This window comes from Ictalurus furcatus, chromosome 8, assembly GCF_023375685.1.
Source record: "Ictalurus furcatus strain D&B chromosome 8, Billie_1.0, whole genome shotgun sequence".
Taxonomy (NCBI): domain Eukaryota; kingdom Metazoa; phylum Chordata; class Actinopteri; order Siluriformes; family Ictaluridae; genus Ictalurus; species Ictalurus furcatus.
Genome location: NC_071262.1, coordinates 23115868 through 23130287, shown reverse-complemented (window position 1 = coordinate 23130287; position 14420 = coordinate 23115868). Strand labels below are relative to the sequence as shown.

The following is a 14420-nucleotide window of genomic DNA, read 5'->3' as shown; positions in this document are numbered from 1 at the left end:
TACATGACGAACTCCCTGATGTATGAAATACAGATGTAAAGGATATGTTTTAAAACTATTGATATAACGTGCAAAAATTAAGTATTGACAAAATAATTTGATTTAAAGTGCTTAGACTCCAAGGATCTACTGATCCATCTTCATATTAAAAAAACACCCTAAGGAGTGTCCAATGTCAGCGTTTTAAGTCAGCATGTTTTTCAACACAGTAAAGTCTTCAGGACAGAGGATTTTATGCATCCCGGTTTCTCCGTAAAATAAAAAACTGTTTCTTATTAATTTGAAGACAGAATAAAAAAGAAATTCTGGCAAGGAAATAATGTTTATAGCTCGAATTACGCAAGTGAGAACAGGAACTAACTTGTTTCATAGACATGGAAATGTAACTATAAAACCCACAACATTGAACGTAGCTATAAAATGGATATAACATCTTTAAAAAGTGTAATTGGAGGCAAATGTGTTTTTTCCCTCTTGGGGACGTTATAGCAAAAATAATCAATTAAGGGATGCCGACAGTGACTCCGCCTCATCACACCACCCCACTGTTGATTATTTTCTTGTAACAGCACATCCCAGTGTTTTACTCCTTCCATAAAAGCTGGATACTGGGCCTGGTGCATAAACTGGAACTGATTAGACTGCCATAAATCTGATTAAATCAGAGTAAAATAAAGTCTTTAATACCGGAGCGTGAGAATCTTGTTTGAGTGGAACAAAACACAAGACAACTCGTAGGGAGAATAAATAACTGCCATCAAATTTCATTAAAAAACATGGATACAACATTTTATATTGGAGAAAGAAGCTTACTGAACAAAGAAAATACTGTGAAATGAGCACCTGCCTTTGTTGGTTTATGCAAGTTCATACAAAATAATAAATATGGAACGTCTTCAACATTGATGATAAAACACACCAAAATACATTACGCGTTTCCTTCAGCCTTCTACTCCTCCAAACAGGAAACACAACCCTATTAATAACCATAACGCTTACTCTGAAAGACAATTTCAGCAAGCATTTCAGCAATCTGAGAATAGTCCTCATTAAACAAAACACAGAGAGTCTGTTTGTTCTGTTTGGAAAAATATAAAGAAATAGAAGAAAGAGACACTGATGAAGCGCTCAGCGGGTTTTTGTACACGTATATTTACACAAGGTCGTTAATGGAAACAGTATGAAAAATACAAATAGAAGAAGTCCCTCTGTATGGAGGGAAGACGAGAGGACACGCTAGTCTAGAGCGATGATGTCATCGTCGTCGTTTTCGGCTGGCTGCTGGTCGAGGCGTTTGCGTTTGGGTGCTGCTTCGCTCGTATCGGCATCCTGGAGCTTCCGCTTCAGGGTGCTGGTCTCCGTGGAAACGTCCATGGTGCTGGAGGAAGGTTCTTCATCAGAGTCTACGATGAGAACGTCATCCTCTTCAGCCACAGCTGAGTACAAGAGAAAAAAGAAATGTGTTATTGAAAACAACGGGTTCATTTTAAAAATGCACAGAACGGCTAACTCACATAGTCACTTCTTTTGCCATGTTACCACATGGGGTTTAAAGCTGTAACTTTACCTTTTGTTGAGGTAGAGGGCTGGGCGGAGTCTTTGTTGCCATTGGTGATGCTCTTCTCTTGCTCTGGAGCACTTGTGGCTGGAGCTTTCTCAGGGGCATCACCCACAACCTCAAATTCAACATCCTTCGGCATTTCCTCGCTAACACACACACACACACACACAGAGATAATTAGTACTGTATGTCTCAGGTTCGACATAATCTCTTGCACACACACTCTTACCAGTGCACAACATTGACCAGAAGTGTGTAATCCTGGAGGAAATCGTCAGCTTGAAGACGGCTGCCGTTCCGAATCCCGAAGTCGGATAAAAGCTTGCCATTGTTTGCTACAAACAGAGGAGGAAAAAAAAAAGTTGATAAGAATGGTTTCATGCAACAGGGTGGTGTAATGAATTGCAGTTACTGTTACCACCCCAACGTTTCGATAACATCACGTCCTGAACCGCTTTATTCCTTTCATACCGCAGCAATTTCCCATTGAATACAGTGCTTTCTTCATTAAAGAAGAACAGATCATAGTACTTATCTATTTATAGTTACATTTAATGTTGTAATATAATGTTGAACTTAGTTCCTGTTATCACTTTTTATAGCAACTATAAACAGCTGTTCTTCTCAGCCTTCTTTTTCCCCCCTTCTGTTTAAAAAAAAAAAAAAAAAACAACAAAAAAACACAGCCTTTTTCTCTCAAAGTCAATAAATCAATAGCAAAAACAAACAAACAAAACATGCAGTTTGTCATGTTACTGAGAAACAGCAAAGTGTAAACTCCTCTGTCCTGAAATGTCAGAAAAGCTACAGCTTTACCTCTGACAGTTACAAAGCGCCAACACTGGAGACTCCTTCCAGAAATGTTAAAAATTAAATGTCTCTATACAGAAAACATCACCATATCAATGATTACACACTTTTTAAAGCGTTATTTGTCCAGTGCTTGTTATATAATTCCCTCTGAATGAGCGGTTACTACAGAAACGATAACATTAGAACAAAAAAATAATAAAACACTAGAATCAGAGATTCAGGTTTGCTCATGAACTGCAGGCTCACCTTCAGTCTCTCCTTCCTCTGAGGAAATGAGGATAGTCCCCTTGCCGTCCTCTATCTGCACGTCCGGCGCCACCATGCCGAACTTCTCCTTCAGGATCTGACCAATAAACACAAACAAACGTTTTTCATCTATCAGTAGCTTAAAGGTAATAAGACATTAATTGAAATATAATGGCTTTATTTGAAAGACCTGTAACCCCAAGTTTAGCCATGTTACAATAGTTTAATTTATATGTTTCCTGGGTAAACAATAGCTGTTCTTGATTGCAAACCTGCTCAGGATAAATGATATCATCAAAAACAGAGTGTAAAATGTAAAGCATATCAATCAGTGAAAAAAAAATGCTGCTAATGTGAGGAGAAAAAAAAAAAAAAAGTCCTTTTAAGGTGCATTAGGTAAGACTGGAACACATGAGTTTTCTCAGCCACACAGTACTTTCGTCCTGACGTCAAGGCTTAAACCATTTTGTAAATCCATGTTTGCCTATTTTGCAGGTTATTTGTACAAGAAAATCGGCTATTGCACCTTTAATGATGTTGATACTTTATCAATTTCAAACAGACTGCAGTTTCCCCTGATGCCTCACCTTATCCTGTAGGGTCTGCACAATGACTTTGTGCACGTTTAGTTTAACCGTAGCTTCAGGTTTGCTGGCACACACGTAACAATTTGGATTAGGACGATCCAGCGCACACGGTACCAACAGCTTTTTCCTGGGGTTCGGCTGCTTGTTCAGGAAGATCTGAGAGAGAGAGAGAGAGAGCGCGAGAGAGAACACATTACTAACAATTAGGTTCCCAGAGATGTTATCAGGCATAAAAACAAAATCCAAAAAATTAAGTACTTGGTACTCAAGTGCCAATATTCCGTTGTGTTGGGCGATCTTCTCCGTAGTCAGATCGTCCAACCATCAGCCGATACACGATAATACCGCGCGCGAGGGCAGGGCAATAGTTATTATTTGAAAACGTATTTGCTGAATTATCTACTCATTTATTGAATTATATATTTAAATAAAAGTAGTAATCATGTAATTATTTACTTATTTATATTATCACCAGAAATGACACGTCGTGTGTCATTTTGCAAGCAAAGTTTTTGGAGTTTGTGGTAAAGAAAAATGTCACATCGCCTATTTGGTAATATTTTGGTTTTAACCCAGAAGCCAAAGGCGTCATAAGTTCCCAAGTAATATTTCCCAAGTTCGGGAGGGAATGAGGAAGCTGGAGGCAGGTTTTAAACTCAAAAGGAGCTTTATTCTTTTACCATCACTTTTCAGCGGTTCGACTGAACGTACACACACGGCTCAGTGCTGGTCAGCTGTCTCTCCCTTGAACGCACAGTGAGACACAAACAAATCACTTCCAGTAATTACACCACACAGGTGAGAATAGTCAAGTGTTTCCAGTCAGTTCCACCCGCCTCCGTTCACAGCTGACGCTTCACCACGCCCCCGCTGCCACAAATACATTAATGGGAAAATGAGCCAAGTATCACGTTGACACATCGTCAAAGGCTTCAGCTGTTGGTGATATCTCTGACTATCACCGATCCCTGATATCATTGTCTATCGGCACAACACTACTTCATACTCCAGACTGGAGTAGATTTTTACTTTCTGGGCATCATTAATTCTTTCATTGTTCAATCTAAAGAAAAACATTGTTGTGGTTGCTTCATTGATTAGGTCTGAACTGGTGCAACTGATGGATGGTTTCAGTTTTAATCATGATGGGTGATTCAGATTTTCTAATAAGCTACCAGAAAAAAAACCCCAAAAAGACAAAACAAACAACAACAACAACAACAAAAAAACAGATCAGTTGCATAAAAATATTTTTTTTAATTGAAAAAATGAGACCATTATTAACAACAATTTTTTTTTAGATGGTAAATAAAACTTATTCAACACAGAAAAAGAAACTAATTCTGCATAAAATTGTAACTTCTAACCATTAATAGCTGCTTTGTAATTTGTAAAAATAACAACTATTTCAGGGAGGAGGAAAAAAAAAAAAAAAAAAAAAAAAAGTACCGCACCAATTTATAACATCATCCATATTATATCGTATTGTCCAACAGCATTACCATCAAAATAGCTTTAGTTGTGCTGTCCATTTTATCTCTGTACCAAGATTGTAGTGAAGGGGTGGGAATTGTTTACCTAGCAGGGAGCTCACACCCCTCCCCTTTCCCCACTGCCCTTCTCACCAGCAGCTAAATACAGAGGCACGATACTCTACACACAGAAACCCAACAGTGTCCTGACTAATCTTATAAATGTACTTGTGGTGCCAAAATAATTCAATTGTTTAAACTGATTGAAAAAGTCTGATAAGTTGATTGGAATGGAATGACAACGTACTGCGGGAAAGTGTTAAAGGCACTCCTAAGAGTGGGGGAGAGAGAGAGAAAAAAAACAAGGCCTGAAAATAAACAAACAAACAAACAAAAAAGAAATCACGTTTCTCACCGTGCGACACTGTTGGAAGTCTGTGTTAAGAATCTTGAGGGCCTCCAGCACGATGAGGCCCGCGATGACCGCGTTAGTGGTGGCGATGGCTGGGATGATGTTCCCGGCCATAGCTAGAGGAGGAAGCAACACCCCCCCCCCAAATACACAAACACATAACGGTCAGCTACATCATGTAGGACACAACACTGAAGCCACCTGAAAAATGCTGCTATTGTGAAATCTGAACCATCAAAAGCAAATATTGATTCACCGTAAACAAATATGATAAGAGGGAAAGAAAGCACACGCTCCGGCACACGTGCGCGCGCACGCACACACTCACATTTGACGTCAAAGCGACTCTTCATGTTCATGCTGAAGATGTGCATGCGCAGGTTAGCGGCCGCCGTCACAAAGTCCATGGCTGGAGGATCATCCTGGCAACCGAGAGTGTTGTTTTTAACGTGATCAGCGTTCCCAATGTGAAACAGTATTAAATCAAAATAACAGTGTGTGTGTTTGTGTGTGTTTGCTCAACCTGTCCAGTCAGAGTTAGTGTGTGGTTGAGAAAAAGAGACTGAGTGAACATAAATGTTCCATCAGTGCACTGACCTTGTCCCAAACCAGCTCGGCTCCTTCCCCTTTCTCGGCCAGCTGTGAGCGGAGTGTGTCGACGCTGTGCTGGAAGAGCTGAGAGTAACCGGACACATTCAGCACCTGCTGATCCTTCAGCCCCGTGCCACACACCTCGTCCTGACTGTTCACTGCTCACACACACACATTACTCACACTAAACAGGCAGTCAAAGTCTATAGGAGTCTAAAATATACTATATGACAAGAAGTATGTGGACATCTGACCATAGCCACTTTCCCACCGAAATTACCCGGAACAATTAATCCCAGGAACTTTTTTCATGGGACCATTTGATCCCTCCAGACCTTTGTTGTCTGCATTTAGACCGGTGACATATGACTGCGCACAAGAAGCCCATGGCGAGGACATGACGCCTTAAAGTATGCTACAATCAAACTGATTATTGACACAAAGCCAGCTGATTTTAATGATATAATATGTTAATGTAAAATGTTGTTTGGCTCATAAAAACAGGTAGCAGGCTCTGATTGGAACACAAACATTTAAACAGTAACAAGAGTGTTTGCTGCAACTAAACTGGTGGTCTAGTGGTTAGGATTCAGCGCTCTCAATGCTGCAGTCCAAGTTCGTTTACTGGTCAGTAATCCAAAAATCTTTGGATAAAGGTTCGTGTTTTAAAAACAGACAGTCTATTTTCTGAAATCTGTTAACGACACTGCAACAACATGGAGGAGATTCAAGCTGTGCTGTTGATTGTGATGTATTGCTTTGCTAAAGAGGTAATTGAGAAAACACCGGAAGACACTAGCAGTGGTAGTAAAGCGAATTCAGAATGCTCGTAATGCTAGACGTAAAGTAAGCAAATGGATTTTATCAACTATTGTTGAGATGACGGAGACGAACGCACGCACGCACGAGCTTCTCTCTGTACTGTTCTCCTGCGTGAACAACGCCCAGCTCATTTAACCCACTTGATATTTTTAAGTATACTTTTTCATTGCGGGTCGCCGTTTTTTTCGTATTTCGTCCTCGGCATAAATACTTAATAAAGCCCGAACCTTGTTGTCGGTCCATAGGTCATATTTTTTAAGAAACTCCATTGTGTTGATTCGAATCGCAATAAACAACTGTTACTGTACGCACCGCAACAGACTTTTAAAAATGGTGGGTGAAAATAAAAGGCTGTGTGCACTCAACCAATCAGCATGTTCAACGCCCAAGTCCCACCCCCAAAGTTCCTGGCTTTTGAAAAAGTACCACCTCACGAGAAGGGACTTTGCGAGGGATAAATATTTTACGCGGAAGTTAATGTAGACCCTGGTTCCTATGGTGGAAACACACAGAGTACCTCCAAATGTCCCTAGTTCCTGGGGAAAGTTCCTGCGGGTAAAAAGCGGCACATCACACCCATATGTGGCTCTTCCACAAAAAAAAACAAATAAACAAAAAAAAAAAGTTCCACAAAAGTTGGAAGCACACAATTGTACAGAATATCTTTGTTTGCTGTAGCATTATAATTTCTCTTCACTGGATATCAAACCTGTTTCAGCATGACGATGCCCCTGTGCACAAAGCGATCTTCATTAAGACATGGTGCGTTAAGGTTGGAAGAAGGTGGAAGAACTCGAGTGTCCTGCACAGAGCCCTGACCTCAACCCCACTGAACACCATCAGGATGAATTGGAGCCTCCTCACACAACACCAGCACCTGACCTCAACCTCACTAATGCTCTTGTAGAATGTGTGAATGAACACAAATCCTCACTCGCACTCCAAAATCTATTGGAAAGCCTTCCCAGAAGAGTGGAGCTTCATAAGTGAATTTTAACTACAACTATGATTAGTGGACTAGGGAAGATTAATTCAATCATACAGGGCTTTAATTATATAGTGTAATTGTCTAATACAAGACTCCTCACCTAGCTGCTGCACTTCGGACCAATCCAGCGGCACGGGCGCTTTCCTCTTCTTCCACAGCTTATCCATGGTCAGCAGGTACATGATATCATCTTTGAAGAGCTGAGGAAAAGTCCAAAAGAGTCAGCTGACCTGTTGTGAATCAAATCCTACTCTCCGAACAGCTGTCAGAGATATGCAATTCCGATACAAACAAAACCATTTAAACTGGGCGATGTGAATAAATACTTGTTGACAAAGTATGTGAAAATAATGAAACAGGAAACATTTCTAGCATGCAATTCAAAGTCACACCCACTTAAGGAATTAGTCCTGGTGAAAATGTTAATGCTCAGGATTTGTACAGCTTCCCTTTAAAAATAAATGACTCTGATTCAACCCCTTTTCCAGCACTTTCTACAGTTCTTCGGACCTTGTTGAAGAGCTTGACGGGGTCGTAGCCTGTAGAGCGAGCCCAGTCTTTAGTAGAAACGCGTTTGATATCTCCGTCCTGATCTGAAGCTTGGGCTCGTGCTGCCGTTTCTTCAGGATTCCCTAATGCACAACACACACACCTCAGACAAAATAAGTTAATCTGGCCACCGTTTAATATGAAACGTTATTTTGCTAGGGTTACTAAATCTTCTATTTCTATATCGTATAAACAATGAAAGCGAATAAAGCAGAGCGTGTGTTTACGTTAAAGAGAAAAGAAAAATAAGCAGATGGTTTGTAATCGAGAAAGACATGGAGGAGTCACTTACATGCAGCCTCGGGGTCGGCCGTGTCGGGGGACACTTCCTGATCCGCGTCCTCCTCCCCGAACAGCTGACTGATAAAACATCAGCACAACTCATCACTCTTGCCATAACTACAATCAAACTAGAGCTGCACGACATCACAATATGCAGTCCCTCCAGGATTTGGGCCGAGACGCGTCATGTGATGTCATCACAACGTCCATTCAGCCAAAGCCCTCTTCAATTCACGAACTTCAAACATGAGTACAGCTAAAAGGTCTCATTTACCAAAAATAATTAAAAACACTGCCAAAGACCGTGCAAAACAATCGGCGCACAAAAAAAAAAAAAAAAAAAAAAATTTTAAATACTCTGCAAGGTACACCGCAACTTTTTTAAAAGCTGCAGCAAATTCAAGCATTTCTGGCCGCAACAATCACAAAAAAACGCTGCGAAATCCTGTAAGGTCTGAATACGAGAGCCGTACGGTAAAAAAGGAGGCGTCTTTAGTTTATTGTTTATTACTGGACATGTAAAATAAAAAACAATGTCTATTTTATACGTGTGATGCTACACCTAACATTTCTATCCATATCATGCATCACAGAAATATCCATCTGTATTACAAACCTGCTTCTATTGACATGTTGGGTGAATGAGATACTTCCTACGGGGGCCAATATAAAAAAAATAATAAAATAAATCACATTACAGTATCTGATGGTGTTTCTGCAATACACGTCGTGATTTTTTGGTTTGCTAATAAACTGCCAGCAAAACTGAGGCGTTTAAAAAAAAAGCGAGTGCAAAGATGTTTACAATTCTAAAGACTCAAAACTAACAAATCAGCTGTTTATAGCGGCCATAAAATCGGATTAGCTTTAAAAAATATGTAAAGATATGTAAAAGCTATTGTGACACCCATGATATTCAGAACTGTAATGTGACATCATTTATAGTTGTTTTGCCTAGCACTAGTCATACTTATTCCATGATTTTCTTTTATTTTGTTATTATTTTGATACCCAGAGTGACCAAGTTATTATACTTAGGGGTCCAGGCACCAAAGTCAACTCAGGCCTAATATGTTCACAAATAAACACAAGGCGTCCCTGCCAATAAAAGGTTTGAGCATTATTTCTCTAAACTGAAGACATACTATGCTGCAATGCTGAAACAATCTATATGAAGTGTTGTGAGCAGAAGGCATACTTGAAGAGGTACTTGGCCCAAACGATGCAGTGGATGGGTTCGGAGGGAGTGTTACGGATGGTGCAGCCAGGGAAAGTCTTCTGCGTGGGTTTGGGCTGACACTCGTAGCACTCTGTCACCCCCTGCAGGCGAGAAAAAAGAAAGCAGAGTGAAAAATATACCATGCCTAGCTGTTCATGCAGATGTGAAAACCTTGTCCAACCATCATCTCACCTTCTTGATGACGGTGACCTGACCGAGATATCCCGCCGTCCCACTTTCGATCAAGGGAATATCCGCTGCCAGACACATCCTGTTCACGTGATTCCGGGCCGCTGGAGAAGACAAACAAATCGAGTTTTGGCTAACGACAAAACAAGAAGCATTCACACACACCGCGTTGAAAACGAGAAAATTTGCATACCTCGGTTATCCAGAGCGTTCATGACCAGCTGAAACTTCCTGAAGAATTCGGCGTTGTAGTCTGGACTAGGATGAACAGAGAAACTCATGTCACACACAAGACTCTCATGTCTCTCAAAACAACCTTTATAAAAATTTACAAAACCTTTATAAAACACCTTAACTTTTTTTGTTCGCACCGGTTATTGACAATTTTCACACTTGATATTTCTGTGCATCCCGAACACGACTTCAGCAGATTTCGTAAACAATGCTTCAACAGATGGACGCACATTTAATCCATGTTTTGATTAAACCGTATTTTTTCCAAAAAAAAAATTTTGTTTTAGACTCTACTGTAGGAAGTGAATCAAACATGCCGGGTTTTGTTTTTTGGTTGACTATGTAGAGCTGCAGAAATGCTGTGCACTCAAGTTTTGAACAAACATTCAGCCTCATTTATCAAGCTGGTTTATTTGTAAATCATTTGCAAGAGCGTTTACATTTACAACAAGTATTTTGATTTAGCTCTTGCTAATCATTATTAATATTGTGTGTTATTAAATATTTTTACTGTGGCATAGAAGTGAATCAAAATGACTTTCACTCTTATGTTATCCACCTTGATCATTCATTTCATGCTCATGACCTTTCATGGAGCGAAAAAAACAACAACAACAAAAAAAACAACGTGACCTGATAATGTAAACTGCAAAACTTAACGATCGACACTGACGATGCAGGAGAGATTGAACGAGAAGCTGCAATCACTTCACCGACTCACTTCATAATGCTGTCGTGATACGCCGTGATGTTAGCGGAAGGACAGAAGCGCAGCACACTTTCTTTAGCAACCTGGAAGAGAAATTAATAAAAGCATAAGCGCACATGAAACAAAGGTGGAGATAAAAACAGACAGACAAACAAACACAGAGAAAGAGAGAGAGAGAGAGAGAGAGAGAGAGAGAGATACCTGTGCTTTGGACTTCCCGACATGCTTCTTCTGGAAGAGGAACTGTCTGTTCAGATTGCTCACGTCAATCGTGTCCAGGTCGATCTGCATCGAAACAACAGATTAAACACTTTAATCTGACTTTAAGATCATTTCAACAGTTCTGGCATCTGATTGGTCAGAATCCATGCGTTATTTTTGTTTACGGCTCGGACAGCAGTTCTGGCTGTAACACGAATAACGGGTTTATATTAAAGCATTCATTCGAATACGATATCGTTTCTATATTAACAGCTCACATAGAGGGACTGGTACAGTGAACACTCCACATTAACAAAGACTAATAGACACTTTTTAAAAAAAAAAAAAATCACGTTGTTTAACAAAGAAAAACATAATTGTTGATATGGTGATGCTTATTATTTAACATTCATGGAAATAGTCTCCAGTGTCCTTCTAACAAAGCAAAGGATCTAACAAGTCTCTCGGACATTCCACGGCATTAACTCTAATTATAAACCATAAGACTTTTGGTTCATTTATAAATTTAACTGTGTAATCGTTGCCAACATAACGCTCAGTCTGTTATGTATTATCCCTTACATAACGTGAGAAGAGCATCTGAGGTTGACATCTGATATGTTTTGTGCACTTTTCTGGTTACAAGCTTCAGAATCCTGAAGTTTGAAGTCTTATTTGTGACTTAACTTTCATGGCTTTACAATTTTGTAAAATTCTATCTGTCCAATTGGACAAGTGCAGACAGTAAGAGTTAGCATTCACAATCAACAGTGTTGATTAATTTTGTGTAATATAAATGTAGCTCTATATAGATAGATAAACAGAAATACCATTATACTCTTTTGCAGAGTACCTACTGTATTTTTAAAGCTTTTTACTATTAGAGGTTGAATTTATTGAAATATGCTAATTAAAATAAAACAGCACTTCTTTATATATTATATTCAACATAATGCAACTAGCCGGTTAACCTTAGCTTATTGAGTTTTAGCTTAGCTGCTCCGTATGACCAGCACACACACGTCCCACATTTAGCTTCAGGAGTAAATTAGGTTACTGCTCAGTGTAAAAAATAAGGTAATTATACTTTTATTGTTAAAAATAGTTTATAATAACTGGATGCAATTAGATCTAAGAGTTTAACTAGAGGTGCTAGCTTGCTAGCTTAACGTTAGTGAAGCCCATTCAATTTACTGAACATGAATATGTATATATTTTTAGAATGATTAGGATTTAATGTAAACCCAATAGTTAATAAAAAGCTAATTGAAAATAACTATGACTTATGTTAATATTGAGCTCCTTGGTGATGCTAGGAGGAAAAAAATTGAAGCTAACTCGAACTAAGTTAGGTTGAATCCCAAATGAACTCCTCCCTTCCTACTTATGTACACTATCTAGGGCACGGAAAGAACAGCTCATGCGAGTGACGTAGTGCCCTACATTATTGACTACGGGGTGATTTGAGATCCCGCCCACGTTTTAGGCCTCACAAAGAAAGCCGCCGACGCGCTTTTCCTTCCTTACCACTTCGATATTTTTAAAGCCGGTGAGGACGAGGTTTTTCAGCAGCTCGCAGCCGATGCCGCCCGCTCCAACAACCAGCAACCGGCAGGAGGAGACCGAGTCGGCGAGCTCTTTACGGAGCGGTCCATCTAGTTTTACCTCCATGGTTTATTTAGCTTACTTAGTTTTGGCGCGTGAACTCAGGCGTTCTGATTCGGCGGCCGGTTAGAAGTCGACGGAACTGCTATGTCCTACCCGTATTCCGTTAATCCCGCCCCTTATGTGATGATTGGCTTGTAGGTCACAGTGACGAGTATACCTCTAATTGGACTGTTTTTTTGTTTTTTTATATATATTAAGATCTCATGCTTGAAAATTCGACTACTCGCTATCTCTATATGCGTAAAAATATTTCATTTGCATAAGCCAATCAAATTGCAGTGTTTACCCCCCCCCCCAGGTCTCTCTCCTGTATCCTAGCTACAATTCGTGTTTCAAAATGGCGCCACACTTGCCAGTCACTAGATTAGCGAACTAGCTATACCGTGTATGTAGCACACTAATACAGAACATTAATTCGTTGTAAACACAAATAATCGCTTTTGTTCAATGTCGGTTTTGTTTTATTTTTTAATCACTCATTGACCGAGTGACTTTTAGTTAGCTACACTAAAATTCCCTTATATAAAGTCCATCACGTTTCATGTCTCACCATTACCAGTCTACTATGGCTATATCCCGAACCAGAAACACGCCCTATTCACTATAAAGGTCGCATGTCTTCTTCAAGTGCACTTAGCTGTAGAATGTACTCCCTAAAGTACATTATAACGACGTGTGATTTATTGAGTAAAATAGACATTCCACACTAACATTTTGGGCGAGATTACAAATCGGGGGACCCCTGAAATCGTGCACTATGTAGTAAATTTGCTGTGATATCGGATACACCCTGACAACCTAGACAGACGGTTGCTGCTGCCTCTGCTTACCACCAGAGGGCGCTCAAACAAACAAACAAACAAACAAACATATAAACCAAAAACTACATATAGTTTTAACTAAATGCTTTCTCTATCGCCATCTGCTGGTAACAATGAAGTGTTAAATTAATTAATTCGTTTAAGTAAAAATTAAATAATGTAATTAATGTTATTTAATTTCTCAATCAGATATTTCATTATCAATTCCTTTATATGTACTAACATTATATTAATATTGTGTATTGTGACTTCAAAGCACTTCTGTAAGTCACTGGATAAATCCATCTTCCAAATTCTGTAAAAGTCAATTTATTCAAATAATGTATTTATTTTAAATCATTATAATTAACCAAATTTATTTAATTTATCTTCATAATTTTGTAAAAAAAAAAAAAAAATTAAAAGTTTATTTACTGTAACTAGGCTAGAGTCGCACTGAGATAAAATCTCTTCTACAAGCAAGCGCTGATGCAGAAGGCAGCACAGAACATAATATATAACAGTGACATCACTGCAAAAAAATAAATGATACTAATAAAAAAGGAACCATCAATGAATTGCTTAATTATTTCAACACATTTTGCAATAATGGTTTTGATGTTGAGCTTTAAAATACTGTACAGGGGGATTAAAACATTTGACAAAATATGCAACTCACGTATGCATGCATATTCATGCATTTAATTTGTGTGATTTTTAAAAAAATACATTAAAGCAGATGAAATGTGATTAGATGATGAAAAAATACCACAGAGGCAGATGACAGTAGGAGTAAAGGTTTTCTAAGATTAATATGACTAAACTCACAGAAATAAAGTACCAAACTGTACTCTTTCTGGTTTATGATGTGATACCATCACGGAGATCTCGTTTCGGCCTTATTGTGTATCTTTTACTCAAGAAGGTATATGTGCTGTGGTCCTTAAGATACACTATATTGAAACCATATTTATGTTTTCAGGTAAAAGATGAACAAAGGAAAAGTGTAGTTTTGTAACTTTATTTCTGACAGTAGTACACACACATGAGGTTTTGATGAGGTTGTGTTTTTAATCT

At 39.0% G+C, this 14420-nt stretch overlaps 1 protein-coding gene across 1 annotated transcript; it reads right to left on the bottom strand.

Moving 5' to 3' along the window:
- Positions 1-735: 735 nt before the first annotated feature.
- Positions 736-12731, bottom strand: uba2 (ubiquitin-like modifier activating enzyme 2). Its single transcript, XM_053631557.1, has 17 exons — positions 12403-12731; positions 10876-10959; positions 10687-10757; positions 9925-9989; positions 9735-9835; positions 9522-9643; positions 8334-8401; positions 8003-8124; positions 7593-7692; positions 5689-5840; positions 5420-5513; positions 5095-5207; positions 3208-3363; positions 2621-2717; positions 1791-1896; positions 1568-1707; positions 736-1436 (listed from the first exon to the last, which is right to left on the bottom strand). Exons 1-17 carry the CDS (start codon positions 12544-12546, stop codon positions 1237-1239), a joined length of 1935 nt encoding a protein of 644 aa, XP_053487532.1. The 5' UTR covers positions 12547-12731; the 3' UTR covers positions 736-1236.
- Between the last annotated feature and the right edge of the window lie 1689 nt (positions 12732-14420).